At 37.5% G+C, this 27,652-nt stretch overlaps 1 protein-coding gene across 7 annotated transcripts in view; it reads left to right on the forward strand.

Moving 5' to 3' along the window:
- Positions 1-27,652, forward strand: part of FBXW7 (F-box and WD repeat domain containing 7) — a 177,125-nt gene that overhangs the window by 65,770 nt on the left and 83,703 nt on the right. For 2 of the 7 annotated variants that reach the window (XM_064710853.1, XM_064710854.1), the window contains exons 1-2: positions 7,586-7,721; positions 11,921-12,478. In XM_064710853.1, coding sequence (XP_064566923.1) covers positions 7,659-7,721; positions 11,921-12,478 — 621 coding nt within the window. In that variant the 5' untranslated portion in view covers positions 7,586-7,658. Of the gene's footprint in view, positions 1-7,559; positions 7,722-11,920; positions 12,479-27,652 lie in introns of those variants that run through there. The other 5 variants (XM_064710852.1, XM_064710848.1, XM_064710850.1 and 2 more) reach the window with 5 other exon arrangements.

Below are 27,652 nucleotides of genomic sequence, written 5' to 3' on the forward strand. Positions count from 1 at the left end.
AGCTGTAGTTTTTCGCACCAAAATAGTAAAGTACACCAGTGTTTATAACTTGTGTTGCTTGCATGAGGCATGTTTTCTGCCCCAATCTGACCCCAGCTACCTTTTCTTATCTCAGAAATTTGGTTTATAACTGGTGAATTAAACACAAATGAGAAATGCGTTTGTCTGTCTTACGTTACAGCCTTTTACTCTATTCTGTTTAACAGTACTGATAGAACTACTGATCTGGTTTTTTTATCCCCTAGCACATAAGACAACATGGAGGCTGAATCAGAGACTGGGCCAGATTGGAACAGACCATGGTGGGTCATCTGGTCCAACCTCTCTGCTCAAGCAGGGCCATCCCAGAGCACATGGTGAGGGAGGCTCCACAACCTCTCTGGACCATCCACTCTGGTGTGTGGTCACTGCACAGTGAAGAAGTTCTTCCTCATGTTCAGGTGGAACTTCCTGTCCATCAGGTTGTGCCCACTGCCTCCTGTCCTGTTGCTTGGCACCACTGAGCAGAGCCTGGCTCCATCCTCCTGGCACCCTCCCTGCAGACACTGACAGACATTGATGAGGTTCCCTCTCAGCCTTCTCTTCTCAATGATGTACAGGCCCAGGTCTCTCAGCCTTTCCTCCTAAGAGATGTGCTCCAGTCTCCTCATCTTCTTTGTTGCCCTGCTCCAGGAGCTCCATGCCTCTCTTGTCCTGAGGAGCCCAGAACTGGATACAACACTCCAGGGGTTGTATCTCCCCAGGGCTGAGCACAGGGGCAGGATCACCTCCCTTCCCCTGCTGGCAGTGCTCTTCCTGATGCACCCAGGATACTCTTGGCCTTCTCCTTCAGACTTCTTTTAAAGAACAGGCAATTGAAACAGGAAATGAAAATAAAATTTTGGGCACTAGCCTCAAATAAGCATTGTCAATTGTGGATCTTAAGGTAAAATAGGTTGTTGATAACTTGGTAAGACTTGGATGTTTAATTCTCTCTTCATCTCACTTAGAATAATATAAAAAGTTTGAAAGAAGGGAAGGCTATTTAGTATTAGTAGAATATTCTTAATTTTTACCATAACCTTATAGTAATTTCTAGGAGGTTACTCTGATGCAGAAACCTGCAACTGAACAAAAGAGTGAGACTGGACTTCTTATTGCATAATGTGCATTTCTTCTCCTTTACATCATTAATCATTATTAAGAGGCTCAAAAATACTGTTCTGTGCATTGAAGCTTCTGGGGAGTAAAGTGAGTTGATTATTCTTACTACTTATTAGAGGTGGTATAAGAGCTGCTTGAAAAAGGGATATTTACTTCAACTGTTTTTAATCACCCAGAAAAAATGTTCTTTAATAGCTGTCACAGCTCTTGATTCTCACTTTTCTCAGCTTTAATTCTGCTGTCATCTTCTTTTTAGCCACTAGAATGCCTTTCAGTGTAAAGGGTATATATGTTCCCATCTGTTTGTGTGTTGTTCCATATTAGAGGACTCTTTTCTCTAACAGCTCTGAGGTACGGGACAATTTGGTACTTGGTGCTATTTTCCTGCCCTTCCCCCAGTTTTCATATAACTAAATTAATTTTAAATTTGACTAAATTTAGCTGCTATTTGTTCTCAAGGTCTGATAGCTCACTTCAGTTAGAGATGACATGTTTTGGTCCATCTTTTTTTGCCCTGTGTTCTAAATCACCTTTTTTTTTTTTTTTTTTTTTTTGATGTCTCTGCTCTTCTGTGTCTGCTTGTTTGTGCTGCATTTCAGCAACGTTTGAGTTGTAGTTTTAGTCCAAGAAATCACGTTACCATTTTACCAGAAGCTGATGCCAGCCATCTGGTAAAACTGCAACTCATATTAGCAAAACCTATAATTTCAGGAAATGTACCCAAAATTACTTTTATGATTAGTGGACAGGAAAGAGACTGAGACTGAAGTCAGTTGGGTACTTCAGAAATCATTTTGAGGTTTGCAGGCAAACATCTTAATGGCAGTGGTCTTGCTGCCAAATGCTGTTTTGCTTTTGCCTTCAGAATAGTTTGCATTAATAATGAGCAGCTCTGCTTGGAAGTTTTTCATGTATTGCTCTCACAAAGCAACTTTGCGAAGCAGCACCAGGCGAGGTGACAGTCTGTGTGAATGGATATGTAAAGTGGTTCAGCATACTGTACTGCTAAGGTTTTCCCACTGGAAATGCATCCAGACCCAGGGCCCATCAATGTTGTGGATGCTGAAGAAAAATTTATGTGTAGGCTGTTTTGGCCATGCAACACTAGCCTTTGTGTTAAGGGTAGAAGTTGTGAAATAAGTCTGCACTGAAACTAGGCAGGGTTTAGTCAGCAGTTTGGTCATACTTTTTGTCTCTGTGTTCTCTGTGTCACTGTGGGAGCAGAGAGGAGGTGACAACAGCTCTCTTTCATGTACATTCTCAGGGAGAGGCAGGCAGCTCACCATGCCCTGGTAGCTGCCCTTGTGCTGCATGTTCTGCAGTTGTTGAATGTATGTGTTAAACTAAGATGGAGTATATTTCTAATTTAAGACTTAAAGTGGTGATGAATTTACTGTCTTCTTAGTGAACTATTACAGTGAGTAATTATCCTCATAGTTAATTCCATTTGTATTTTTCTCATTTCAGCATTTAGTGATTGGATCTTGCTTCTTGTCTATTAGATAAAATCCTTGTTCACCTAGGCAGTTGGGAAGAATGGAGTTGTTTCTGCATAGTAATCACATTGCTTGTTTGCATAAAATAAATGTTACTGAATGGTAGTCCTAGACTTCATAGTTGAGATTTCTGGTTTCACGTGTTGGTACCTATGGCTTAATGTGTCTTAACTCAGAAGAGTTTTTCCATCACACAGTAACACACCAGCACAGCTTAACCAAAGGTCTCTGCTAGAAGGCCAGAGGTCTGTCCCCATTGCTCCTCAGACTCTTTTCTTATGGATGAAAGGCCTTGAGCAGTACAAAACTATCCTAAGCAGTTTTTGGTCTGGGCAGCTGGGGAGGTCCTTGTATGCAGTGGTGTTGATGGTGCTGTAAAACTGACCCCAAGGACTCCTTTTATAGGGAGTATAGATGGTCTGGTCTGGGGACAGAAAGGCATGTGAAAATACAACAGAATGCATAATACTACTGTGGAGATGTCAGGCCAGCTTGGAAAGCCCTCACAACTACATAGACCCACAAACTTCATTTACTTACATTTTGAAATGAAAGTTGAATTCAACCCCAAAATTATCCAAACCTGTGAAGTTTTAAGGAGTGCTTAGTCTCCTTTTGCACTGTAAGAGGATTCATAATCCTTCTTTGTAGAGAAGTCCTTTCTTACATGTGTGTCTACAATGGAAGAGTTTGGATGATTCTGTTGGCCTTCAGTAAGCAGGTATACAACAGCATCTTTAAATTTGAAAGGCGTATAAGAAACTGCCTGCCTAGTTTTCTAAACTGAGAATTCTTCAGCCCACATGCTTCTCAAGTAGTGTATCTAAAGATACTCTGTTTATGTTGTTTTAAGTGTGATCTAATGTTTGTTTTTGGCAAGAAACTCTTCCTTGTTAGTATGCACAGAAAGAGTAGTTTACATGAGGCTGAAATATTAACTGGCTGTTCTAAACTCAGCAAACAAGAATACTTCTGCTCTATCTCTAGCAGTAGTAGTGTGGGCTTCTTGTAGTAATCTAATTCATGGGGAAAACAATAAGCAAGCATTCATCAGTTATTCAGGTAAGAGTTTTCATTTGGAGAGGTAAAAATTTTAATATAATACTAATACCAAGTAATGGTACAGTTGTCAAAGTGGAAAGGTTAAGACAATGCAGTTGAAAATTGTGTGCTTAGCTTTTATATCTTAGAGGTCCTTTCAATGGAAAAATAATCACTACTTGATACTGAGTGGCAGCATGCAGGATTTTATGGAGGATTTGCCTGTTTTGTTTTTAATAGTTGCTGGAAAACTTGGCATCCTTTAAATAAGGCAAGGCTTTTTTTTCTGCTTTTCCTTTTCTGAGGAAAAGGAGAGAGAAGCCTTTCATTAGTTCCACATGATAGTTAACTTGTCACATTTTACAGCTTAATCTTTCTTCTTTAAAGAGTTTTTAGTGAAAAGACTAACCAGCCATCTTCTGCATAACAGTCATTACTAATATAAATACTAAAAATAACATAATTATTTATATGAACACAGTAATATTGGTGATAATACAGATCTCCTCCTACTGTGGATTGTTGCCTCCCACGCTATCTTCCAAAGAATGCAAGTGAGTTTATTCTGCATTATATCCATTCACTGTTCTTGATGAAAACATAACAATGCAAAATTAAAATTAAGGAGTAACTTTTGTACTTTTGCTGTTAGTCTTCCTTTTCAGGGAGCTAAGAACTATGAACAGTGCTCCTAATAAAGTGGCCTGAGCTCCCCACTTCTACAATAATACTGTACTGGTGTGTTAATAACTTGTCATGTGAGGGACAGCTTTGAGGAAAAGGACTTAAAATTTTGGGGTTTTTTTTTCCTTTTTTCTTTTTTTTTTTAATGCAGTTTTCTCATTACTGTGTGATGGAGCTTTTAACATTTTCCATATGGGTTGCTTTCACATTTCCCTCTTATCTCCACCCCATCCTTGCCACAGCATTGTAATTCTCATTTTCTCATGTGTCAAACTTCGAGGTAAAAGCAGAACTTATGTAAGACATTATTCGCTGATTATTTACTGTGATTATTTGCTTTCTTTTTGAAACAAGGAGAATGCAGGCATGTTTTGAAACACTTCACATATGAGAATTGAGTTCATTAATTACTTACAAACAAGTGTTTACAGAAAGAAAATTCTCCTAGTTTCTCTCTTCCTCTTATATGGTGATTGGTTTAATATGGACATCAAGTCTCTATTAATACATTTTATAGCATGATACTTTGTGCTAGAGCATTAAAAGCTGCGATGACTTCAACTCAGATTATCCCTTCTTTTAGCCAGAGCAGCCCTTGTGTTGAGAATGCACAAAGAGGGAAGAAAAGGCCTTTGGTTTAAAGCATTAAGATTTGATGCTCCTCTTGCTGTTGCAAAGAGAATCTGTGGAATCCACATGAATTATAATACATCCAGGTTTTGTGTTTGTGTGTGCCTGAACCTTGTAGGTGGTTGTACGATCATACATACTTTATGATAATCTAAAGAATGTGACTGCTTGTAGCTCAGACTGTTTCTTATAAACTCTTGCTTATGAAAGGTCTAGTCATCACTCTTCTACCTCTAATATTTCTTTATCAAGCCACTTAGCATAAATACTGCTAAATATATATAAATTCTTGAAGCATTTACTCATTTTCTGAACTGCTTTTTGTATTCTCATTTTCTTGTGGGTTTTGTGTCATAGGAAGGGGACCAGGACACCAGCTGGTTCATCACAGGTCCAGTTTATTGAAGAAAGTATCAAACACTTATACAGCAAATAATAAGCTCATAAATATTCTGTAAGCCGAGCAATCTATTGGTTAAACTATACCATGAACTCTTCCTCATTCCTTAGGGGTTACATCTCTCTTTTCTCATGTCTCTTTCACTGTTTGTTATCCTACTACAGCTAGGCCCAAGGACACGCTATCAATGCAGGTGCAAGATTTGGAATTAGCCACGGCTTTGTACTTTTCCAGTCTCTTTTCAACTAAATTCCCAACAGTTTTGTGTGCTATTTCATATTTTATCACTTGTTAATACTTTATGTATTTGTCCCAGAAGAGGGTAGGATGATGTGATATGTGTTTCATTCCCAGAGTTAAAGTTTTCTTTTAAGTGGTTTCTATGTGTTTGTCCCCATAACTGATAGCAAGGGACATGGCTCTGTCATGCCCTCACTGCCCATGTATTATCAGATATTGTCTCTCTTTTAAATAAATCCCTTTGTTTTCTGCGGGGAATGGTTCAGAATAAAGCAAAGTGTCTGAGACTGTAAAGTAGCACTGGAGGCTAAGGGGGATTGGGAAACTGAGGCATGGGATTAGAGAGGGAGCCATGTTCAGAGGCAGTCCTGGAAGAAAAAAGTAAGTTGGATGGTGGAATAGGGAGAGAAGGGGTAAAGTCTGTTGAAATAGGATTGTGGGGTTAAATAGAAGCAGGTAAATCAGAGGCAGAGACCATGTGTGGTGGGAAGCCTGGAAGTATCTGTTCAGAAACATTCAGGAGAGGTCAGGACACCAGGACTTGGTGAAAAGCTTCAGCAGGTAGATGGAAAGTTGGGCCTGAATTTCAGTAGAGAGGTAGATAATTAAAACTGCCTGCAAAAGAAGATTAAATGTAGCTGGACATAATTAAATTCAAACAGGAATCTTTAATTTTGGTATTTAAAAAATTTAATGAATACTAAATCTATTTTTTTGTTTGCTGTCAAATTTATGTTTGACACAAGTAAGTAATTAGAGGAGCACTTTGATTTAATGTATGTTGCTTTGACCACTTTGCACTGAATAAATTACATTAATTGATTGTTAAAGTATATTGAGATCGTGAAAAAAGAGCAGGATAATTACTAATACAACCAAAACATTGCATGTGCTGCTCTATTGAGTGTTTGTGGGAGGTCAATAGTAAAGCAGGAGCAGAGAATCTTTTTGGCTGCTATTTTGTTCTGGAGTTTGAAGCTGTAAATAATGGAGTTGACTTAGAGATTTGAGGTGTATGTGTGTTTGGAAGTTGCAATTTATTGTTCTTAGAAAAAACACGTGTTCTTGTAGAATGAGTTACATTGTATATGATGTATTTTATTTTGAAGAAAAGCTACTGAAAGTTTTAAAATCTATTTCAGTCTTGCTGTAATCAGCATATGTACTGATGAAATACAGAAGACTTTATTTTCTTCAGCTGTGCAATGTATTCAACACAGTTTTGTGACTCCATTACTATGATCATGTTTGCTGTCCTTTATAGTGCAGCAAAATAATTCTGTAACTTTCATTTAAAGCTCATAACTTTAGTTAAATTTGTTGCCTTATCTGAATTATTTTAACTTCGTTAAGTCCATGCATGAGAATAAAAGAGGGTGGTAGATTCTTCATTTCATTTTTGTATTTCAGTTGTTGCATGTTGGCTGCTTTGGTTTGTTAGTTAGCTGTTGTTCAAAATCCTCCCCATACACAAACTGTGCAGCCAGCAATCTGACCAATATCTTGTTTTCCTAAACACATCATGTATGGGTTTTGCTCGTAGTGTTTTGCAACGTTTGCTATCATGGCCATAACTCAAATATATGTTTTTCTTTGGTAAAACATGGTTCACAGTCTCAGTGTTAACTCTGTTATTTATTTATTTATACCTTTTTGATTCTGCTTGTAAATCCCCTTCTCATACATCTTTTTTCAAATGAGCTTAGCAGGCCTTGGATGGTATGGCTTGCTAGGTGTATTTGCAATTCATGTGGTAGTTTGGGCTTGGATCAAGTGCACCTTTTAAAGCCTAATTCCTGATTATCAACGCCTGCTTCCCTATAGGATGAGCTGAAGCACTGTCCTAGAACACCTGGGTGAAACTAAATGAGAAGGTGTGCTCCAGCTGAGTGGGTCATTTTAGGCTTGGGCAAGGATCTGGGAATAAATCACTTCCTCTCCCCAGAGCTGGTATCCTGTGAGTGCTGTGTCTCAGCTTTGCACCCCTGCCCCTTCAGTGCTGCTCTGCTTGCTTGTGAGGACCAATGTGCCAGGGCTGTTCCTGGGCACACTGTGCTTGTAAGGGTCTTGTACTTCTTTTTCAGAAGGTAGATTTGGAATTTGAGACCTTAGGAGATCCTTTGCTTGGGTGGGATGTCCCTATTTGCTTTCTATTTAACTCAATTCAGTATTGCACAGTTAAATAATGCAGTAAAAAGCTCAGATATATTACAGTGTTAAGATTTAGTTAAATATCTACAGAAGTTTTTGTGGTAGTTCAGTTGTCTTTGTTCACTAAATCTGTAATCTCAAAAGATTTGTTCTAGGAGCATCCACTGGCCATAAATCATGTTGTGTCTGTAGCTATACTGTTTTTTCACTAAATGCTATCATGATACTTAGTTTAGTCTCCAAGTCAGTCTAATACATTAATTTTCAAGTTAATTCTTTAAAACCTTTTCACAATCTGTTATAGTTTGTTTAAAAACAAACCCCACCACACCCCAACCTCCACCTCTCTACATCCACCTAATTTTCTTTTTTCTTTATGGTTTCAAGTAATAAAAATGGAAAAATAAAAACAAGCAGTACTGATGGAAATTTCATTTTCCCATAGTTATGTGGGTTTATAGGTTAAAAATAATTAACAATTTTTTTAATCTGTACTAGCAGGATAGAAATATTTCAGCAGTAAAGCAGGAAGTGAAGTGGTCATCCTCACAGTACAGAATGCAACCTGTTGTGGCAGATAACCCTGAGCAGTTTTCCCTTTAATCTCCTTGTATTGCTTGGCATTTCTTGTTTTGAGCAACTGTTGTTCATATTTATTTTTATAATCTATCTTCTGTGAAAATGTAATGGATAAAGCTGAAAAATTATGCTTAAACGCAGCATTTAATGTTCAATAGAGGTAGGGGCTGCATGCAGTCTTTAGTAGAGATGTGGGATGCTTCATCAGCTCTGAGTTTACCATTGAATCAGTCTGGAGACTTCCATTTTCCTTAGGCATTTCTTGATTTTGTTTTCCCATACAATGCAAGTGTTAAGAAAACTTACCTGAGAATTGCCAAGTTAGATTCATGGACCAAGTTTGATGAGCTTTGCATGCTTATGCAAAGTCATGCCACTTGCATTGCTATGTTTTGGTGTCTGTCTGATAAAAAAAGACTTTGTGGTCCGAGACAGGTAGGAAAAACAACAGCTTTCCTCAGGGGTTCTTCTGGTTTTTAGTTGATTTGAGTCATTTTGGTCTCTGACTGTATAAATGAAAGAGACACTGTAGTAGCTGAAAACACATAATTTCAGTTCTCTGGAAGTTGACTTGTAAATACACTTCTTCCTGCAAAATAGTAATCCTTCCTTATTCCCATCTACCTTATACATGGAAATTATTGTATCTTGTGTACTAGCTCTGACAGTAGTTAATTCTGAAAGCACTTACATGACAGAAGGCAGCTTTAATGTTTCAAATCTCTCAGATAATGTACATCCATCTGTTCTTTAGCAAATGCATCACCTCTCTGCATACTGATGATTTCTGATGTAGCACTGCTTGTAATTAAATTTTGATAATGTATTTTACAGGCTTCTTGGAAAAACAAATTGAGTTTATTCATGCAAATGTAGAGTAAAATGGAAACCACTAATGACTAAAGCTAATTTCATGAACTGATGGTCACTCAAAACTGTAGGAATAATTAAAAATATATACTAGTACTTGTGTACATTTTTAATTGGCTGGAATCTCATTTGGGTGTAATAACATTAACAACAGTGATATTGTTGTCACTTAAACATTTAGTATATTCTTGCATTTGATTACTTTAATGTTTCAAAGCTGACCTTTTATGTTGGTTGCTTACAGATACAAATTGGAAGTATGCATTAAATTATTGAAACAAATGCAGCATTTGCAGTTTTATCAAGTGCATACTAAACCAGTAATTGCATATATAATGCTACTGATACTGAAAAAATGCAATTAAACTTTTAAGCTACACCCATGGCTGCTTAGAGAAACATTTGTGGTGGAAACGAGAATTTCTAGATTGAGAAGATATAAACCTCTTGTTCAGCTCTTTTTTTTTTTAACTACTGATTTTTTACATTGTTCAGTGCTTCAGCTTTCCAAGTTGAGAAAATAAGGTGTGGTATTATTTTGTTCATAATGCCCAAACTATGTAGCAAGCCTGATACATAAGTTGTGTTACCATCAGATGATATATGCAACTAAATTTGACTTTTGATGAAATGTTGTTATTAAACATCACTCCCACATGCTAAGGTTTCTGAGCTTTGGGGAAAGATGTTAAATGAAAACATTTCTCTTAGAGTGCACTCTTTGTGGCATCTTTCTTAAATGCTCCTTACTGCACACAGAAAAATAAACACATTTGCTTTTGCTACCACTTGAATATGAAAAAACAGACATTAGCTTCTGGTTTGGGTCACATGTACCCAAGTGTCCTAAAGCTTTTTTCCCATGGAAAAATCAAGAGTCAGCACAGTGTCTGCTTCCTTCCATTGAATGTGTGGTGCTTAATTGTCTTTTAGTGTTAGCTTCTCATTCACTGGTCAGAACTTAATGGGTTCTTTCTTTGAACACGTATTTCAGTGACTTATCTTGTAAGGTTTTATTTGGAGGAATCATCACCTGGGTAGATGTGGAAATGTGAGAACCCTGTCTTTGGGATGTAAGTAGTGTTTCCCTAAGGAAGAAAGGTGCAGAGAACTGCAGAATCCCAGCTATGAATCCTCCTCAGAGAAAGAGTGGAAAAACACCTGTAAATGTGTTTCTTTTATGGTACAACACACTGAAAATTACAGACCAGCTATGGTTTCTGGTACTTTGTTCCCTACTAACCAATAAGGTGAATGGTTTTGCAAATGTCATGGAGCAAAGTTGGGGTTTATATGTTCCCTGTCCATCATACAAGGCCGTAGGTTTTTTGTAAAACCAACCAACCAACGAATGAACAAGCTATAAGAGATAGATGAGTTAAGAAAAAGGAGGGTGTAGTGGTGGTGGAGGTTCAGAGATTATCATCCTGTGCTGAAGTACTACTCATGGAAACATCCTGTACTGCTCCTACTCCAAGGAGGCTCAGAAGCTGTGCTCCCATGCAGTGTTTGTGGTGTGCTTTCTGAATCTCTCACCGTTGGCCTGCTGAGTGTGTGGGGTGGGCTCTGGGCTCCCAGGACAGTGGCTCTGTACACAAGGACAAAGCTGATTTCTCTCTGCACTCACTTTCATGTACTGCTTTCAGAGCCTGTGAGTCTGACTGCTTGTTGAGTTGAGTTGTGGCTGAATTCATCTACTCCACACATTGCTTGAATCCAGGGAAACCAGGATTTGCCTGCCTCAAAGGCTATACAGCTGGAAATCTGATACCAAATTTAATGATGAATTAGCCTGTGTTATAGCCCCTTGTTCTTATATATTGCTTGGAGGCACATGGGTAGCTGAATGCATGAATAATTTGGAAATTGCATTAGTATTTTTCAGTGTCTGTTGAAATGCACCTAATTTTGGGGGTTTTTTTTAACATCTCAGACACTCATTTAACAATTATTGTAGCTTCTTAGACTTTGGAGAACTTTACTACTCCTTCAAAAATCCCCACAGTTACTAGCAATCTATTTTTTCCCAGGTGAGATATGTGCCATTTCTGGGCCACACAGGTTGCCTAGTGATGTCTGCTTTTGACCACTGGGCATCTCTCTGGCCAGTGTAAGACTTGGCAGTGATAAGGCTGTATTCTATAATGGGTGTTCTCTTCTTTATTAATCTAAAAGGAAATTAGAATAAAAAGAAATGAAACTTTCAATTATATCTGAAAAATATGCTGCTCTTAATGCATAAGACCAAAAGCAGTTTGTTTTTTCGAATAATATACAAAGTCTGTAATCAAATGAGAGGGAAAATAAATACCATTTGAAATTATCTGCGTACAATTTTTTGCAAGTAATATTGCATACTTGTATCTTCTGTTAACATGAATGTTAGTGGTTCTTGTGGAATCTCTAGAAGGGCAACTAGTTCTTCTGAATTTCACTGAATCTGGTGCTTAAAAGACTATGATCAGGCTGTTGGAAAGTACAAGTAATTCTCTTGCTAGAAAGTTGCCTGAAGTTTTTTTTGTTTTTGTGTTTTTGTTTTTCTAGTAGTGTATCAAGTAGAAATTATTCCTTGTTTCCTGGAAGTTTTTAGTTGCCAAGAATAATACAACTAAATAGATTTTTACTGCTTTATCTAATACACAAAAAGTAACATTTGTCATTTCCCTCTTTTTCTTTATCTCCTTAGAATGTGAAAGCATTTGCATCTTCAGATAGCCTAGCCAAGGTCCAAGAAGTAGCAAGCTGGCTTTTGGAAATGAATCAGGAACTGCTCTCTGTGGGCAGCAAGAGGCGACGAACTGGTGGATCTCTTCGAGGTAATGCTTCCTCAAGCCAGGTAGATGAGGAGCAGATGAATCGCGTGGTGGAAGAGGAGGAGCAGCAGCAAAGACGACAACAAGAGGAGCAGCACATTGGGAGGAATGGGGAGATAGGAGCAGAAGAACCTGGATTTGATGACAGGCATGAGTCTCAGCAGGAGCAGTTAGAAGAAAATAATAATAGACTTATTACAGTGGATGAGGATTCCACTTGTAACCAAGAGGAAGATGACGATGAACATGCTGGTGACCAAGAGGAGGAGGTGGAAGAGGAGGAGGAAATGGACCAGGACAGTGATGATTTTGATCAGTCTGATGACAGCAGTAGAGAAGATGAACATGCTAACAGTAATAGTGTCACAAATTCCAACAGCCTCATGGACTTGCCCATTCACCAGTCATCGCCATTCTACGTGAAGACAAAGGTGAGAATTTTTTTGTGCTCTTAATACTCATTAACTTTGGATTTTGGAAAAAAATGGCATATTTAGCATAAACTAAAGTTTTACAATGAAGCAAACATTGTATTTCCTAAAGAGCTTACAGTGAAGGATTTATGTAGTCCACAAGAACTATGCTGTTTTAGCTTTTAATAATAAAAATATTTGCATGCATTTGACAGGAGAAAATACCCCTATGTAATTTAAGGAACAGCATTCTGATGACTGTGGTCAAAATGCCAAGAAGTTTCTTTATAAATATTTTTACATAAGACCTTCCTGGCCTTATTTATGCTATTTTCCTTCTCCAAGTGAGCTAGAAGGAAAGGTAAGCAATCGTACATGTGTTGTGTTCTCACACAGAATCTGGTTCATTTAGGTGAAAACATTGTAATGAAAAAGTAGGGTGGAATATTATAGAAGCATGAAGTTCTTCCTGCTGGCCTGCCGAGTCCCTTGACGAAATACAGATTTTTAAAAGTACAATAGCCAGTCATTCAGTTAGAAAGTCATTACAGGATGTCTTATTGCATCCTGCTTGTGAGGACCTTGAACCTCTGTGCTGGTAGTTGAAAACTTGAGATTTGCAATAAGAAGCTACAAATTAATCTTCATACTTTTATTTCTCTTTATATTTCCTAATATTTTAGAGTTAAAAGAAGTTACTGGGGTATTGGTTGCAGTGTATATTTGTAGTTCGCTATATTTTCCAAGTTCTCTGGGAAGGAGGAATTCCATTAACTCTTAGGAGCAGCAAAATAATGAAAGCAGTGATATTGACTAGTAAGAAAGAGAGCCAGGCCAGTGTTCTTCTGGGAGAATGTTCTTTCTAAGTCTATGGATTTATTTAGTTTTATTACTCATTAATTGTTAATAAAACACCTAGCCTCTTCTTACCTTTCAAAAAACAAAACCTCCTCAAACTTTTAAATTTTACTTTAAAAATAGTTAAAACCTGATGTAAAATAAAAACAGACAACAAGTCAGTTAACATAAGTAAACAGGTTGACTATGAGCATAAATGTGTAGAGATGGATAATCAGTCTTCAAGATACACCTGAACAGGTAAATAGGGGGAATATTTCCTTCTGGAATCTACAGCAGTGTTTTTGTTAATAATGATACTATGCAATTCACTTCCATATTAAGTATCTCAGCTAACATATTTGATTTTTGAAAAGTTGTAATCTTTTCACATGAGTTTTTAATATAATTTTATATTTATAATTCTATTTTTCAGGGCACTGAAGTATATGCTTTCTAATTTGGAGTGAAATACTGTCATATTTCATAGAATTGAATTGGATTTTACTATTGAAATCCTTGGTTTCATTTCAACACATTGGTTTTCCTGTATTTAGTATATTTTACTGGGTATCATATAACAGCTTGCATCCAGTATGGACAATAATTAATGTAGGAAATTATTATACTCAAAATTATGTTTTTAAGTCTCTGAATTTGAAACTTGCTGAAGTGCTTTGTAAGTAATTATACTTAAATTTTGTACAGACGGAGCAGGGCATAATTTTCAGTGGTGGCCAGTTCTGAAGCTTTTTTTATTGATTTCAGTAATGAATGTAGCTTTTTCTTTCTTTTCTTGAGGCATATTTGACATGAACTGAAACAAGCCAGTTTAGCCTGAAGGAAGATGTCTGAAAGATCTTTGTACAGATGCAAAATTTCTGTGTGGCCTTGATAGTTCCTCTGCCTGTTTGATGCAGGGCTGGTCATTTTTGTTAGTGCTCTGTCCCCAGGCTGGGCTTCTGCAAGAATTTTTGGGCAGCCAGGTAGCAAACCAAATTTGGGATTTTTTTTCCATGGTGCAGCTCTGTTTTAGAAAGTTCCAACTTTAGGAAGTATCAGCACAAGTTAGAAAGATGCTTGAGGTGGCACTGCTCAGCATGATGGTTACACATTAGAACTGACAATATGCAACATTAATGTTACCAATTCATTAATAAACTCATATTTAACCATAGGAGCACATTCTGTGTTAAAAAGTGTTGTGGAAATACATCTGTGAGAGCATGAATGAATTACCAGAGTAAAAATAAGCATGACTAATTAATACTCTGCTTTTGAGAAGAAAAGGGAGTGTTAGCAGAGTCATCAGCTATGTTTACAAGTGATTTCTGCTTCTACCTGTTGAGGATAAAGTCATCCTAGGAGACTTGAACTTGGTGGATTTATTTTTAGCTTTTCAGACATGTTTCTCAGTGTTTGTAGTCAATTACAGTTCTTATAACTCTGGCTGAATTACTTTGCTGTGTGCTGTACTCTGTGAAACTTGCTCTGTGCCAGCATTACAGGCAGTGATGGCTGAATGCCCTCCTGCCTGTCTGTGTCCGGTGCAAACCTGGCTCCTCAGGAGCATTCCTGGTGCAACACACTTTGTTCTGCTTGTACATATGGCAGCACACTTTCACCACTACCAAATAACAAGACATAATAGTGAGACTGAACAAAATAGCAACTGCTACTACTGTAGGTGTTGTACAACTCATCTTAAGTTTTTTTTCATATCTCTGTTCTGTGTCCTTTTTCTTCCTTTCCTCATAAACTCCTGAATAAAGTCTTTCTCTAATCTGATTTTATTTTCTGTTTGTTGACCTTCAGAATCCTGTGTGGCTAAGGAAGGAAATGTCATATTTCCCCCATAACACCACAGTGTACCCTGCTTGGGTTTGCTGCTTGTCACCTTAGTAGCAGCAAGCATGCTGTGTTCTAATAGATATATATAAAATAGATGAAAATATTTGCTCATACTACTGCTCTGTGCAAATAACTGATAATTGCTGCCATAATGTTGTGAAAATGTCATGAGTAAAGGGCATGGGCTCTTGAAATGAGAAGGCTGGTGGTTCAGGAAGGATTTCATTGCATTTACCAGCACCACACAGGAATCCAGAAGGATCCTTGTGGTTACCTTCTATGATTTCCTGCATAAAATAGGCTGCTCTGTGTTGACTTCTGTGCAAGCTAAAGCTTATTTTTTGAAAAATGTCACTGTTTGAAAACAGGAAACTGTGCAGCAAGGCAAATCTCTCTCAAGCCTAGTTTAATATTTTGTTAGTTATCATCAGTGTTTAAACTTCTCTACCTTTACTCTGCCTTCTTCCTGTTGGATGACATTTTCTATTACAATTTTCTTTTATTTTCATGTTGTATTGAGGAGCTGTTTAACAAATGGGGCTTTTTTCTCCCTGTATGTTAAGCAATCAAGTTCTTCCCTAAAAGATATCTTAAATGTAAATAATAAGGACAATGTGTCCATTGGGCACATTTTTCTATTTTTTGTTCTTGTTATGATACTTCTCTGAGCACTCTGGTGTTGGAACATTTCTCTTGAATCACAGATGTCCTTGATCAACAATCTGGATGAGGGGATCCAGAGCACCCTCAGTCAGTTGGCAGGTGACATCAAGTTGGGTGGGAGGTCACCAGAGATCTGCTGGAGGGCTGGAAGGCTCCACAGAGGGATCTGCACAGGCTGGATTAATGGGCAAGGCCAACTGTGTGAGGCTCAGCAAGGCCAAATGCCAGATCCTGCTCTTGGCTCACATCAGCCACATACTGTGCTACAGGCTTGGGCAGAGTGGCTGGAAAGCTGCACAGCAGAAAAAGACCTGGGGGTGCTGCTGGAGAGCAGCTGAACATGAGCCAGAGTGTGCCCAGGTCCAAGGAGGCCAATGGATCCTGGCCTGGATCAGCAATGGTGTGGCCAGCAGGAGCGGGCAGGGATTGTCCCTCTGTACTTGGCACTGGTGAGGCCTCACCTCAAACCCTGTGTTCATTCTGGGCCCCTCACTGCAGGAAGGACACTGAGGGGCTGGAGCGTGTCCAGAGAAGGGCAGTGAGGTTGGAGAAGGCTCTGGAGCACAGGTCCTGTGAGGAGCAGCTGGGGGAGCTGGGGGTGTTTAGCCCAGAGGAGTCTCAGGAGAGACTTTATCACTCTCTACAAACACCTGAAAGGAGGGGGGCTTTCATAGCCAGGTGAGGGTTGGCCTCTTCTCCCAGATAACAAGTGATAAAACAAGAGGAATTGGCCTGAAGTTGCACTAGGGGAGATTTAGATTGGATATTGGGATACTCTCCTTGCACGAAAGGGTGGAACAGGCTCCTCAGGGAGAGGCTGAGTTAACATCCTTGGAGGTATTTAAAAGACACGTAGATGTAGCATTTAGGGACTTTAGTGCTTTGACTTGTAGTAGTGTTAGATTAATTGTTGGACTTGATGATCTTAAAATACCTTTTCCAACCCAAATGATTCTATGATATCAGAACTGCAATTAAAATGATTAAAAGTAGCAGCTGTGCCAAAGACAGCTAAAATTTGTTTATGAGATGTATTTACCTATTGATATATCAAATAACTCCATACATTGGGATTTCATGTTTGACTGATTTGTCTAATATGATGCAAGCCTTTTCCAGAGAGCTTTCTGTTCTGTAAGGTTGGCCTGTGTCCTTTGTACCTACAGAACTATTACTCCGTTGTATTAAAGTGACTGGCGTTTTCTCACATATCAGGCCCTTTACTTTTTGTTATTTTTTTCTTTCAGTTGATCTGTGTCTTGTCAAATGTTGCCATATCTGTTTTAAAAATACTTAATAGCACAAGAGAGCTAAGTAAATATATACAGCAGTCTGACAAAAACATGTTCTTGATGCTGATTCTTCACTGATTGCATTGTATTTGTGGCATCCATTTCCAGTGCTCTGTGATGACTTTGTATTAATTCAGTTCTGTTGGGTAACAATTAACCACAGCATAAGCAAACAAATACTCTTACATCCCATATTTCATAGCAACTGCACTTAAATGCTTTTATCCCTCTACATGTGGCATTCTGTTGCAATGCAAGGACAAGTATGTATTACTGGCAGTTGCCATCACTGTGAAATTGCTCATGTAAATGATCATTCTTGCTTACTTGAGATTTAAATAGTTTGTCTATCTGTGCTCATGCTCTTGAAATTGTAGTACTAGCAGATGTATCATGCCAGCAATATTTTTTGTTTATCAAAATTGGTGTTTATGACAGAGGTGATACCTGCATGATTTTGTGGAAGAAAATGTCATCAATGCTATAATCATATTTTATGACAACCACTGTTATTTTCTCTTGTACTGACACCTGGGTTTCACCATAGGGTTATCTAGGTTGTACTCTGTTTACTTTTCCATTTTTTTTCCCTGTAAATCTATAGGTTTATTTAGTATTTCTGAAATATTTTGATTGTTCTGATTCTTAAATATATTTTGATCATAATAGGTTCAATCTTTAACTTGTTTCAGTTTTTTTGGTCTTTGTTTGCATAACTGTTCCTGTAACTCACAGTTTCATAGTTTTAAAATATTAATTAATTCAATATACTTAAATATTTTGTTTTTAATTGATGTTTTTTGTTCCCATTAAGATGAGTTGTTTTTCTTGAACTGCTGCAAGCTTTTTATATATACAGGAGCATTGTCTTCTTGATTATCTTAGAAATTTTTTCTAAACAGCTACAGTAATTTACAAGTTCATTCATCTCTGGTTTGAGTTTGATGGGAATTGGTTTGTGGGGAAAAAAGTCATGATCACTTGTAAGCAATCTCCTATGAATTAAACTTTGTTCAATTAGTTTTTATTTATCTAAAATTCAACATTACATAATACTTTTAACATTAAGTGTCTCTAATGTTGAAGCCATCTCTAATTAAACACATTAATTCATGAAAAGCATTAGCTGCATTATTTCCAGCAAATATTGTCACAGATTTCTATGGTGTAGGCAAAGTAACCACTTGATATCAGACTAACAGGAGTGAAATGTATTATGTAAGGACCTGAATTTTAAAATCCAAGTGAGCAGGTGGAGCAGGGAGATTCTTAGCTGGTGCGTAGCCATTTTCTTGCTCGGGGTTTCAGAACACACTTTGTCTGCTCTGCTTGTCTGGAGGGATTTGTGAAGAAGTGTTTGAGCCCATTTATGTGAGATGCTTTATCCTTCTGGGCAACAGGCGCTGTTCACCAAGAATCTTTGCAATTTACTTAAACATTTATCTTGTTTTTTTCTGTTGAGGCTATCGTAAAGCCTAGCAAATTAGGTTATATGAATATGAAATATTATTTCTGTGTTAACTGCTTGGATTGTGATGGTGACTTCTCATAAGGGGTCAGGCATTCGTGTGTGTAGAACCCTCCAATAACTTCACTAATTAGTCTCCTCTTCAGATGCAGGTTTGCTTGCTGCAGAATTGTGGGTTGTGATTGTTGTGATGGTTAGCAGAGCTTCCAAGGAAACTGAAAACAGATTAGCTAAAATGAAGATGAGAACTTACTGTGTAGTTGCATCTACAACCGCAAAAACCACTTTGATACCCTGTCAGAAGCTGTCATATTTTAGCATTTGCTTCATTACTAAAGGTAATAAGATTTTTTAAAATGGATACATTTAATACATAACATATATTACAAACAACAGTGGTAAAGGCTGAGAAGGAGTTTAATTTTCATGTGAAACCAGGGTGCTTTGATTGCAGCATCCCTTACCATACTTTATTCCACACTATCCATTTGGCTGTAAGTCACAAGTATTGTGTAAGTGTAAGTATTGGCGCTGTTCAGGAGCCCCTCTTCTTGATTGTTTATTGACATGGGAGGGAGGGAAGATACAACAGATGAGCTGGATTGACTTGGGTGGAGCTGGAACAGGATGTACCACAGGAAGACCTGTCCCTTGCATCTTCAATACCCATCTCTTCTGTTCTGAACTAAATCTAAAGCCCTGCTCACATAAAGAGCTTTCAGCTCTTAAATAGTGCAGGCTGTGACAGTTTTTTGCTGCAAGGTGCCTGGTCTAAGCTTCTATGTAGAGCCACACAGATAAGAAGGATTTATTTTTTTTCAGGGGGTTCTGGCTTTGGGTGGAAAGACAGCATGAATTTTTTAAACTGAGGAAACCTAAGATTGCACTGGGCACTTTGTGCAAATGCGAAGTGAAAAGGACTCCTGTGTGAAAGTCTGCAGTCATTGTTGGAATTACTGATAGGCTAAAAGCAGGATAGGGGAATAAGGAGGAATCAAAGATGATTACAGAAAGCTTATCCTTGGGAGCAGAGGGTTTTTTTTGTGTCTACAGGCAGTACATGGAATTAGGAAGAAGTTGCAGTGTGTGTAGGTGGAGGGTGGTTTGTGTGTGTTAATAATTTTTCTCCTTCTCTGGGCAGCAGAGGGGGCTGCTATTGCTTTGCTGCAGCCCTCCCTATGCAGACTTGTGCTGTGTTCCTTTGCAAAGGTTTTTCTTGCTCCTGCAGCTAAAAGCCTGAAGTGTGTAGGGAAGTGTAGGGAATAAATGTAACTGGAGCAGAAGGACTCAGTATTTTTTATTTGTCAAGGAATATGTTTCCAGTATAGGAAATGTTGTAGGAATGTTTCCTTTAAAAGAACAATGAAACTTATTTTCAGATGGCTTGTGTGATGAGAATGCAATGTATAGTTCTCTGCTCTGAGTACACAGGAGAAAGAGAAAAAACTTCATATTACAAAAAGAGATTGATTTTTTTACCTATAGTTTTTTCAAGAATCACATGCAAGGTATGTAGATTCTTCATGCCTTTCACTTAATGCTTTAAAGGGTTTTAAACTAAGTTATAACTTGCCTAAAGCTGTGGCAGAAAGGCTACACATTCAATGATTGTTGAAAAAAGACAACAAAAAAGCACTGACTGAAAAAAAGTTTTTTTTTCTCTCTTGCTTTTTCTAAAGATTGTATTTTTTAATTGAGGAGGATCTTGTCAAGGCATACAAATGCTTTAAGGGCAGATGTTCAGGTATTGGGGCCAAACTCTTCAGTAGTGCCCAGTGGCAGGATAAGAGGCAATGAGCACAAAGAGAAACATAGGAAGTTGCATCTGAAAATGAGGAAAAACTTTCCTTTGAGGGTGACAGCACTGGAACAGGCTGTCAAAAGAGCCTGTGGAGTCTCTTTCTGTGGAAATACTCAAAACTTGTCTGGGCATGATCCTGTGCAACCTGCACCAGATGAACCTGCTTTAGCAGAGAATTGGACTGGATGATGTCCAGGGGTCCCTTCCAATGATTCTGTGATTCATAACAGCCAGTCAGAATTACTTTTGCACTACCATGACAGTTTGGTTATTGTCAAGCAAGTTTTGTTGTTTTAAAATATATTTACTTTTTACTTTTCTGATACAGAACCTTGTTTTTTGTATTGGGTGGTAATAACTAGAAATATTCATACTTGGAGATTAATATAAAAAACACTTCTAACCTTTGATTTCTTTCTAATTTATATACCCTACAGTTTAGTGCTCATCATTCCACACATGCAGGATCATTTGAAAAGGTTGCACAACTGTCATTAGATGTAGTTTGTTAAATATTAAAGCATCCATGGAAGGAATGCAGATTCTTTGTTTCTCTGTAGATAGCAAGTCACTTCTCCAACTTTACTAACCTGCAGCATGCTTTTCTACAAATACCAGTGTTTTGTTTGAAAAGTACTTTTTACTTCCTGTGCTTTTACATGGTTGTGTTAATTTATGATTTCATTTGCTGCTCAAGGCTTGTAGAAGTTTAGGTATACTTTTTAAAGTAGAATTTTCCTACCCCTTCACTTGTACATAAAAATAATATGTTGCATAATTGCTGTCCGGCTCATTTTTCCTACTCTGTAAGTAGATCATGAAGTTTGCTTATAGATATGTGGGCTATGTCTGTAGTAATCTGGTTATTACTAAGGGTGTATACTTGAAATGTCCTTTGGTTGCTTGGCTTAGGCATTGCACCCTAAAGTTAAATATTGGGGAGGTACTTGCATATGTTACTCAAACTTCCATATCAGTTTACTTTATGTAGAATAAATTAAATTTATGCCTTCAGGATAACTACCTGTAGCAGCACCTTGTTGTCCAGCACTTTTTCATAGACTTTGAAATCAATATTGGTTCAGCTCCCACGTGGTTTTTGCTCTGCATCTTTGCTGTCAAAATGAAAATGAGAAATGAGCTTTTGGTTTTTTTTCTCAATGGGAAGAAATAAAAAAATGTGCTGTAGTACTATTTCACCTCACCAATTATAAGACAACAATATTATGAAGTAGAAATCATGCAAATGTGCTTCAGAATCCTTTCAGTATGCTCACTCTGTTGGGATATGTGACTTGTCTAACAAATGCATTTGGGAGCTCTGCCCCACTTAAATATGCCATTTGTTCCTTTTGTTGTTCTTGACTATGTGGCACATGCTATTGCCTGATGTGATCATTAGCCCAAATATTTCCAGTCTGTAGTGATACAGCTGTATTTTCTTGAGCATTTATCAGTGGATGCTGTTGCCCTGTCAGTTATAAGCCGATTCTCCTTTTGAAGGTTAGCTGAAGTTGATATTATAAAATTTAATGCAAATGATGAATCAAAGTGTGGGGAAAGTAAAACTTTTGCTGGTGAGTTAGTTTTTGGTTTTGTTCACACATCCTTTCCCAAATGGTTGTTAAATATTCCTTTAGCTATGAATTTGAAGTGTATGTAAAAAAAAACCCCAACAAATTATGATTAGTAAACTTCTTGCATTTGCTGATGTTTATACATTTAAAATCATGGGATCTGAAATTACCTTAGGGAGCTGAAGGACTAGAAATTGATCGGAAGACTACAACTAAGTTTAACACCTGCTGCAGGACTAACAAATTTTTTTCTGATATGTTTCTCACTCAGAGCTATTTTGCAGATTACAGTATATCCTATTTATTTTTTAGGAGACTTTTCATTATCTTCAGAACATGTGGCTATTCAGCAAACTGTGCACAGTGAAGGAATTTACATACCTTTATAAATTCTTGAGTAGAAGGAGAGAAACTAGACAATGTCAATTTCTCTGCTAATTTAATGATTTATGAACAGGCAGAATGCTTAAAAACAAAATTTCCAAGCTGTCTCAGCAAATGTTTGAACAGACAGCATCTAATGTCCATCCACAAGAGATGATTTTTGACACATGAACTGCTCTTCTTTGCTAGTGCTTGGTGTCTGATCCGTGCATGCAGCTGTGCTTGGGTAGTAATGATATACTGTGCATTTTGTGTAACTTATTGATGAGCTGCTAGGTTTTATTTATGTGAATGTTTTACAGCTTGGTTTATTGGGGAAATTTCTGTTATAAAAATCCCTGTAAAACCTAGAACAGGTGTTTCTATAAATGGTTTGTTTTGTCACAAGCATCTTCTCCCTTTTTTTCCATGGCATGGTTAATGAAGATGCTGTCTAAACTTCATGCAGAAGTTGTGAGATTTCTGCCCATTTTCTACTGGCCAAACAAGTTCAGGAATTCACCAAATTATTATAAAATATGTGTATTTTAAAAATCTTCATGTGCCTTCACTTTGTATGGCACAACTTTTGATGTACTATTACATATAGTTAAGTGGCATTGAGATTTTAAAGTAGGAAATAATTAGTTCTAGTGGATAGATGGGTATCTTGATAATAATCAGTGAAATACAAGTGGAAAGCATTGCTATTGAGCATCTTTTCTTCTGTCTTATTTCTTCTTTTCACTCTTCTTGCTAATTTTAAATTTTGTTTCTTTCGTTGGTAACAAGAATTGGGAAGAGGGAGAGGATGTGAGAAGGACACAATTACTGAAGAAGTGCAGAGATTTCTATTCCAAATCAAGGTGGTCCAAATGAACTATTTCTTTGTAAAACCTGGCTTTTTAAAATCTTTGTTCTTTTTAAAAGGTGATGTTTTCTACTGACTTTTACTACCTGACCATATATTGCATAATGTGAAAGGAGTGAATTGGGAATTTTAGTAATACTCAGTGTAATTCAGTCTTGGAAGACACTGGCTATACTTTTCAGCTGTGTCATAACATATTACTCATTTAATGCTTATAAAATTTTAATACATTTGCTCAATCCCTGGCCCCTCTTTGAAGTTGAAAATGTACTTATCTCCATCATGGATTGCCAGCAGGGATAAATTCCACCTAATTCATCATCAAAAGTCATCGCTACTTTCAAGTAAAGTATTAGCAACATTTCCTGTAAGTGCAAATCTCATTCTTACCCAGTCAATGTTTCAAAGTGGGCAGGAGAATTTTGCTCTTCTCATTTAATTTATGGAGTGTCCCTTAAGGATGGCAGCTACTGTGATCATTATTGGCACAAAGATATTGAGTGCTAAAAAAAAATAAATAAAGGCAACAAATAATAAACACTCTTTTTGCCAATCTCATAATTCTTTCAGTTGGGATACCTTGGTCAGATTTTCTAAAACATGGAGAAAATATGTGTTTTAATTAAAATGAATAAAAAAATATAGTAAAAATAAAGCAAAGAAAGTAGAAGTGACACAGCTAAATGGAAGAAATCAGACCAAAAATCATTCAATATGGATCAGTTCTTGCCAAATGTAATAATGTTGTCCCTCAACTTTTAAGCTGGACTTCATCCACAGCAAGGACACTTTCTGTTGGTACTCAGAGGCACTTTCCCTTCTGCACAAATTTTGACTTTGGTGTAAACCACTACTATTCTATGCCTTAGAGCAAGTGTGCTGCAGGTATTCCATTGTATGTGTTTTGGAGGACAGGCTCTCGACAGACTCTGACTCTTCCCACACTGTGCCAATCAGAATTCCTTGGCAGGGTTTAGTCTCAGAATGCCAGTAAGCTCAGGGCTGGATTTGGCCAACCACACCAATCAAGAATGCCAGCCCTTCTGCATACTACCTGCTTTTTTTCTGTGCTCTAAGCATTCTTTACTTCACATATCTTGAGCTTTATAAATAGCCTCGCACCCCTTTCCAGTATGCTGTTACCAGCTGAAAAGGATTATGTAGCTTAATTTTGTGCTATCAAATGAATGCCATTGTTACAATCAGTTGCTGCATTTGTTAGATTAATGTGTATTTATGTGTATTTTACAGTGCTGGTAAGAAAAATAGTCTTGTCTCCAAAGAGGCCTTGAGAACAATTTTGTTCCAAGCATACAAACTATAATACTTTGCACTGTTCAACCTTTTATTTTGGCAGTTGTCAGTGTAGCTAATCTGTAGAGTGTTGTCAGGAATTTTTTTTTAATGCTGAATAAACAGTGTTGGGATAGAATTCTTCTACAGAAGAAAAAAAAATGTGTAAGGTGGTGAAAATATTTTTGATGCCTTTTTGATATTTTTGGGGATTTTTCTTGCTCCCATTTAGTATAGAAAAAGAAAGGTCTAAGTCCAAACTTCATTTTTGTCAGTGGTTTTTGTACGTTATTCAGAAACGGATAAACATGTTTTTGGTATTTTGGTACTGCTTTGTGCATTTTTGTGTGTGTAGGTATATAAGTAGAGAATTTCTCATTTGAAGTGTTGCATTTTACATGGAAGGGTGATATAATGATAAGAAAAGCTGAATTTTGCAGTATGGATAATAATTTTTCAGCTTCCTATCTTTCCTTTTCATAAAAGCAGCCTCCTTAGTAAAAAAAAACACCTGCTTTCCCTTCCCCCAGCTTATCCTCAGCTGGGAATTTGACTTGCATTTTAATCCAGTGTTAAATATTGCATGACTTCTCTACCTGTTGCAGTTCTCAATTCTTGTCTCAGCTTTATTTAAAGGTGCAAAACCAGCATAAAAAAGTGGTCAGCAAATAAATTCCTGCAGAGCAGCTGTAGAAATTCTTTTTAACAGCTGTTGCAACACTGACTAGACTAAAGAGTTAAACTTGCTTATCCAACAAATCATGTTATAGCCAATGAGAACTGGGCAGACATTTCTGGAATATTTATAAAATGCAAGATGATGCAGCTGGATTTCTGTTGCATACCTGAAATGTTTTCTGAAATATTCACTGGAGAAATGAAGACACATGCCTTAAAGATAGTTTAATAAAAGGGACAGTAACAACAAGACACCATAGTGTGGTAAATACAGTCATAAAATTAGGGCACGTGTAGGCTAAAGCCAGATAATAGAGGCCTCCAGTGTAAAATGGTTATGTAAGGTGGGCATTATTTAGATGCTCATGGTAAGTTGGGCATTATTTTATTTAGTGCTCATGATTAACTATTTTTTAATGTTATGACAACATCATTAGTATTGATACTATATAGTCTCATCAATATGCATTTTACTAGACAGTCTGTGTTGTTTTCATAAACACTCCATGAGACCTGACAAAAAATTACCTGCTGTGAATGCAAATGTGCTCTATTGTGTAGTACTGTCCTGACTGAGGGCACATCCCACACCTGTAGCTGCATGTACCTGCAAGTACCCCTCCCCTTCTTTTGAGATGGAATTCTGCTCTTGTTGAGATGCCTGGGAAGCTGTAATTTTTTTGGGACCAGTGTCACATGGTAAGAGATGCATGGACAAAGAGGGGTGATCTAACAGCTTGTTCTTGCTCAGAGGTAGAGGTCTTGACTGCTCTCCACTTCTAAACACTGTTTGTCTCTTCATGCATCTGGCTGCTTTGAGAGCTGTTTCCAGTTGCTAATCTAGTGGAAAAATGACTTAGCAACAGCAAAAGTTGAGAATTTTCAGGTTTCCTACTTATTTCCTACAGGAGTTATTTCAGAGCTCACAAGCCTGACAAATTTTATAGCCAGTTTATTGAAGAGTTTATTGAAAAACTGGCCAAAGATAGAAGGGAGGAAGTGCTAGTATTGTCCTTTTCCCTTCTAGAGTCTCCATTAGATGTTTTTGTTTCCTTTCAGCTACAAAGAGGATCAGCTGTGGGATTGAACAGATCTAGTAGAGATCTTATTTTTTACAGGGTGACATTCATTCAAACTCACTTGAACTGGTGTTTCCAATTAGAAACTGAGAGTAGTGAATAGTTGCTATTGGTTAGTCTGACTTGCTGCTGGGCTCCCCATACATGAGTATTTAAATCCAGTAGGTCAAATTTGAGTCTCATTTTATTTCTCTGTGCACTCACACTTAAATGCCAGGATGCTTAAACAGTTATGAGCATGCACATAGGCATGAAAAATATGTAGTAGGTATGTTTATGTGATGATCTCCCCTTTGCTGATATGCTTGATATTTCATCTTCCCTGGCCTTTGCTAGTGGACTTTGGGGAATGCTATCTTATGCACTTTGAAGTCTTTTGCCAGACAGCACTTTACCATCATCCTTACCTATATTTTTTTGAAACTTCCTAATTTTTTTTTCAATATAGGAGTGTTATGCAAGTTGTACCATCCTCCATGGTGTAGCTCCTTGCTCTTCCACAGCAAAAATTGTAAGGTAGCTCTTTTGTATTAGACACAGAAGTTTATAAATGCCTTGATATGATTTCAGAGCCAGAATTATGACCAGGAATTATCATTTGAGTTAATCCCAGTTAAGAAAATGTGGATCCTTCTTCACTGTGTTCTTAAGCTTTGTTGCCAAAGAAAACAAAGCTTGTTCATTTGAGATTTTACGTGTCATTGTCTGTCATGCTTTCCAGAACTTATGTATCTCTTGGCTAATTTTCACATGATTTGGCAAAAATATTAATATTACACAAATTTGCAAGATAAATAGAGGGTAGGTAGGTAGGAAATGGAAGAGACTGCTGAGGAGGAAGTGTTCAAGGTGACCGTCATCTGTTTAGGCATCTTTGAATCCTTGTGGAATTGGGTTTTGCTGGGATCACGTATACAGGTTCAGTCAACATTTGTTCCTTCCTTTACACCATAGAAGCCACTTATCAGTCAACACTCTTAGGGACACATAAGCCTGAAATAAAGGTTTGCTGTGGCTGGACTGTTCAGAGGGATGCTTCCATGTAGGTCCCCTGACACACTGGGACCATAAGGCCCTGGAGAAGCTATAGTGTAATTCAAGTGCAATTTGAATTTGTACGATAATCTAACCTGGAGCAAGACTTTGTTCTTTCTCTTGCTTGTGTTACTGCAGGTCTTCACCTGAGGTTTTTTTTCATGGACTATGGAGAAAGTCATCAGTTTGCATGTTTTGCTAATTGTTTTGCCCATTTTGCATACTATCCAAGTGTACACTTTTTAGGACATTTTGATCTCATAAGATCAAAATTGTCCTCCCCATTGATCCCCTTCATAGCCCCTTCAGAAGTCTTCATTATGTTTTCTTATATGTGCAGATTTTTGTATTGGTAAACTTGGACACAACAGAGTCATTTTAGAG

This window comes from Zonotrichia leucophrys, chromosome 4 (assembly GCF_028769735.1).
Source record: "Zonotrichia leucophrys gambelii isolate GWCS_2022_RI chromosome 4, RI_Zleu_2.0, whole genome shotgun sequence".
NCBI lineage: Eukaryota > Metazoa > Chordata > Aves > Passeriformes > Passerellidae > Zonotrichia > Zonotrichia leucophrys.